We start from the raw sequence: 3,818 nt of genomic DNA on the forward strand, positions 1-3,818 counted from the left end.
CGCACGGCGCAGGAAAGTCAGCAAAAAAAATACACTAAAATAATACAATAAAATATGCTGAAAGCGAAGGYAGGAGGCAGCTTTTATTTATGAGAAATCGCATAGTTTCTTTTGTTTACGTATTTACAATTTTTGCCTTAACTGCTGCTTTTGTTGCAGCTGCCAACGCTTAAGAAGCRAACGATGCGCTTTGATTGAAATGTTGCACTGTTTTTGTGTTTTTTATAATTTCACTTTTTCTTTACTTCTAGCTTGTTAACAGCAGGCTTGCAACTAGTAGCAGCAGCAGGCGTTTAACTTATTTGTACAGTGTTTAGAAGTCAGCTGATTTTAAAGTGTGGTTTTGCTGATAAAAATTGCTTTCTAAAGACAAATTAAATAGCCTTTTCTTATCGGTTTTGGAATTTAAAAAATAATTAATTTTAATAAAAAAATTATCGGTTTCCGAATTTAAAAAACAATGAATTTAAAATAAAAAAATACGAATATTTTTTACTAAAATTAAACTAATTAGGTTTTTCTTAGAAATTATTATCAATTTACTTTTTTATTGAAAATTAAAAAATTAAAAGACAAATGAAATTTCAAGCACAGCTACTTTATGATTCATCTTCCGGATGAATATTCCTTACTAATATTGAAATAAAGATTTTTCTCASAAAATTCTTATCGGTTTACTTTTAAATTGGAAATAAATTAGTAATTAATAAATTTGCATCTTCGCTGCTAAGATGCTGATAAAGGAATTGTATGAGAAATTATTTAATCAACGAAATGGTTCCACTTTTAGGTTCTTTGAAAAAAAAAAATTTATAGAGGGATAGCTATTACTGCTGGCCGTTTAAAATTGGGGAATCCGGAACTCAAGGTTATAAGTTAACGGTATTTTTGACCAACTRGCGGTTTTATAATAAAAATACTGCTTTYAGGAACGACTTAGGCTAAGAAACTCTGARGATCAGTTCACTAAAACATGTGAAGCTTTAGAAAAAAAGTATGTACTACATTTTCAGTTGTACTAAATACAAGTGTTATTGATTATCTTTAGCCGTTCACTTCACTTATGATAGGTAGATAGATAGAAAATATTTGAGGCTTTGTACTGCGACCTATGGTCTATTGTGCGCTCTCCTATATCACATATGCTGTCTCTTATACACATCTAGATGTGTATAAGAGACAGACTAAATACAAGTGTTATTGATTATCTTTAGCCGTTCACTTCACTTATGATAGGTAGATAGATAGAAAATATTTGAGGCTTTGTACTGCGACCTATGGTCTATTGTGCGCTCTCCTATATCACATATGGTCACAAAAATACAGCACTCTGCAAAATTCCTGGAGCTTGCTGGGCTCRACTGAGGTGATGTGATCCCTGTTCAAGGGCCTTCAGACCTGTCTCTATAAATAGCTGGACAATCTAGAAATAGGTTCTCTTAGGACATAGTAGACATTAAGAATTATTCCAAAAATGGAATTTCAAGCGTAAGTCGCTATTTATAATAATGTAAATGTTCACAATTTTTCCAAATATACTTTCTAATTACCAAGAGTGTTCTTCTTTCTTATAAAGAAATTTACCAAGAAGTTCCAATTCTTCAGTTCTCACCATACAATTGAGAATCATACAAAATACCCGCATATTTTTTATATTGAAATACACTAAAACCAACAAAAAAATTTATTACCGATCGTTTGTCTGCGCAGTTTATATGTGTATATCTGTGGGTATAAATTTGAACTTGGCTGCATATTCGGCATTCCTTCCAAAACCAACGATAATCATTAAAAATTAAYGATAGCAGTACTATTCACCACAATACGTTTATCTAGAAAGGAAATAGATAATTTACTTACCTTATCGATTTGATCGAGTGCAACGTGCGCATCCACCCAACTGGTGCGTACATATAAATCTGAAAATAATTTCTCATCGACGACATCGCCATGTGTGTCCGGCACTCGCGGCAGCCCATCCATGATGGGCGCAACCATTTTTAGGCGATTTTTTTTTATACGAATACTTCACCACAGTCGCCTGTGCGCAATGTTGATTAGCGATTTATTGAATAWTTTTATTTTTGCGTTTGCTTTTGGTTTGCAACTTCACATATACAAGTGCCAAACATAAAATTTGCTGTATATGCACCCTTATGAGCCCTATGCTGCAGTTGACGCGCTGCTGTGCGCGTTGCAAATGAAAATCGAAAAGGTTAGTCGGTGGAAATGTGACGTTTAATAAAACTTGTGGGCGCAGCAGGCAAACAGTTGATTTGAATTGTATTTATTTCTTGTTATAAAATATATGTTTGTACAAATATATATTTGTTTCATTGATACACTGTGCATAGTAATTTATGCAAATTAAATTTTTGTTTGCATTCTGCTTTGCCTAGCGCTGCTCAGTAGCCACGCTTTACGCACGTTTTAGTAATATATTATATGTTTGGATTTTCCGCACTCGATACGCGTTTGTTTTCATTCATTAATTTCTGTTTTCATGCAAATATACACATGTATATATGCAAACTATACATAGAAGTATACGCGTGTAAAAACAAAAAACTCAATTACTCGCTCAACTAGCATCTTCAGCAGTTGTTTTTCGCAGTCATTCATTTATTTACATATTCACTATGCTTTAAACGCGCTTTTCGCTACTTTTGTTACGTTTTTGTTTCGATTCGCATTTAATTTCGTTTCTTACACTTCTTATATATATAAATTTGTATTTATTTATTTATTTTTTGCCTCTTTCACATACACTTCGCTCACGTCAAGTGAATAGCGTCGTTGTCGCACACGAAAATTCCAATGAATGTCGTTTATAGCTCGCAGCAGTTGTGTTGTTGATCCTCGTACGGATTTCAAGGAACTCTATGTTTTGTTTTCGTACTTTTTTACACTTTTATAACATGTACGTACACGTTAGTAAATCACTGTTGTGTTATGTACGATTCAAAAATAAAGTGCACATTGACGCAAAGACCACCAACGAATTTCTTWACTTCGACTTGCTGCTAGCTAAAGCAATTTGGTAGAAGTTGTGGAAAAAAAATTCAATATACACTTTTCACCACGCGACGTAATATTGCCAACGTGCTGCCACAACGAGGATCGAATGAAATCTGAGCGTATTGGCTGAGTGCCCTGCACTCTAATGCCAGAAATTCTGCTGCTGCCGCTGCTTGTGCTACTGGCAGTGGTAGATAGAGTTGTTGCTATTAATGTTGATGTGCTGCTGCTGCTGCTGCTGTCTACCGCCTGTCGCTCAGCGCCAGACCTACCGATGGCAGCGCAGATAAAGCAGAAATAACTTCATTAATTYATACAAAAAGTCAGGCACTCATCTCGCACAATATGTACAAACGCTGCTAGCGTTGCGCTCACGTAYACAAACACTTGCCAAMGCACTCTCGTTATAACAAGSAAAAGAGCGTTAACACTCGCTCTCCAGCTGTTTGTTGGCATGTATGTGTTTCCTGTSAAATGCGGCCATTTTGATTTCGGCGCTCACCGTTACTCAACTGAGCAGCATAGGCGCTCACTGCCATACTCATTGCAAGTGTTTTTCTTGTAGGTRTGTGTGTGCATGTGCGACTGCGCTCCCGATTTCCGTTGGCGCTTTATCCGGYAATGTGCTGAGCACGCCACTGAGTCGTTGTTTTGTATACTTGGTAGTGTGTGTGTTTCAGTTAATGTTTCTCAGAAGCCAGTGCGCACTCTCTAGTCTCTTATTRGACGGCGTTTCTCTTGAATCTCGTTGTGCGCATAAACAATGCAGTTTTCGGAAATAGCACCATAGTGCAGTTTGT

At 35.9% G+C, this 3,818-nt stretch overlaps 1 protein-coding gene across 1 annotated transcript in view; it reads right to left on the bottom strand.

The window, feature by feature from the left end:
• The window catches only part of LOC108971769 (protein patched), a 28,499-nt gene extending 25,392 nt beyond the window's left edge, over positions 1–3,107 (bottom strand). The window contains exon 1 of the mRNA XM_018938041.1: positions 1,861–3,107. Coding sequence (XP_018793586.1) covers positions 1,861–1,998 — 138 coding nt within the window. The 5' untranslated portion in view covers positions 1,999–3,107. The remainder of the gene's footprint in view (positions 1–1,860) is intronic.
• Between the last annotated feature and the right edge of the window lie 711 nt (positions 3,108–3,818).

The sequence above is a fragment of the Bactrocera latifrons genome, unplaced genomic scaffold, assembly GCF_001853355.1.
Source record: "Bactrocera latifrons isolate USDA-ARS-PBARC rearing strain unplaced genomic scaffold, ASM185335v1 scaffold_359, whole genome shotgun sequence".
Lineage (NCBI taxonomy): Eukaryota > Metazoa > Arthropoda > Insecta > Diptera > Tephritidae > Bactrocera > Bactrocera latifrons.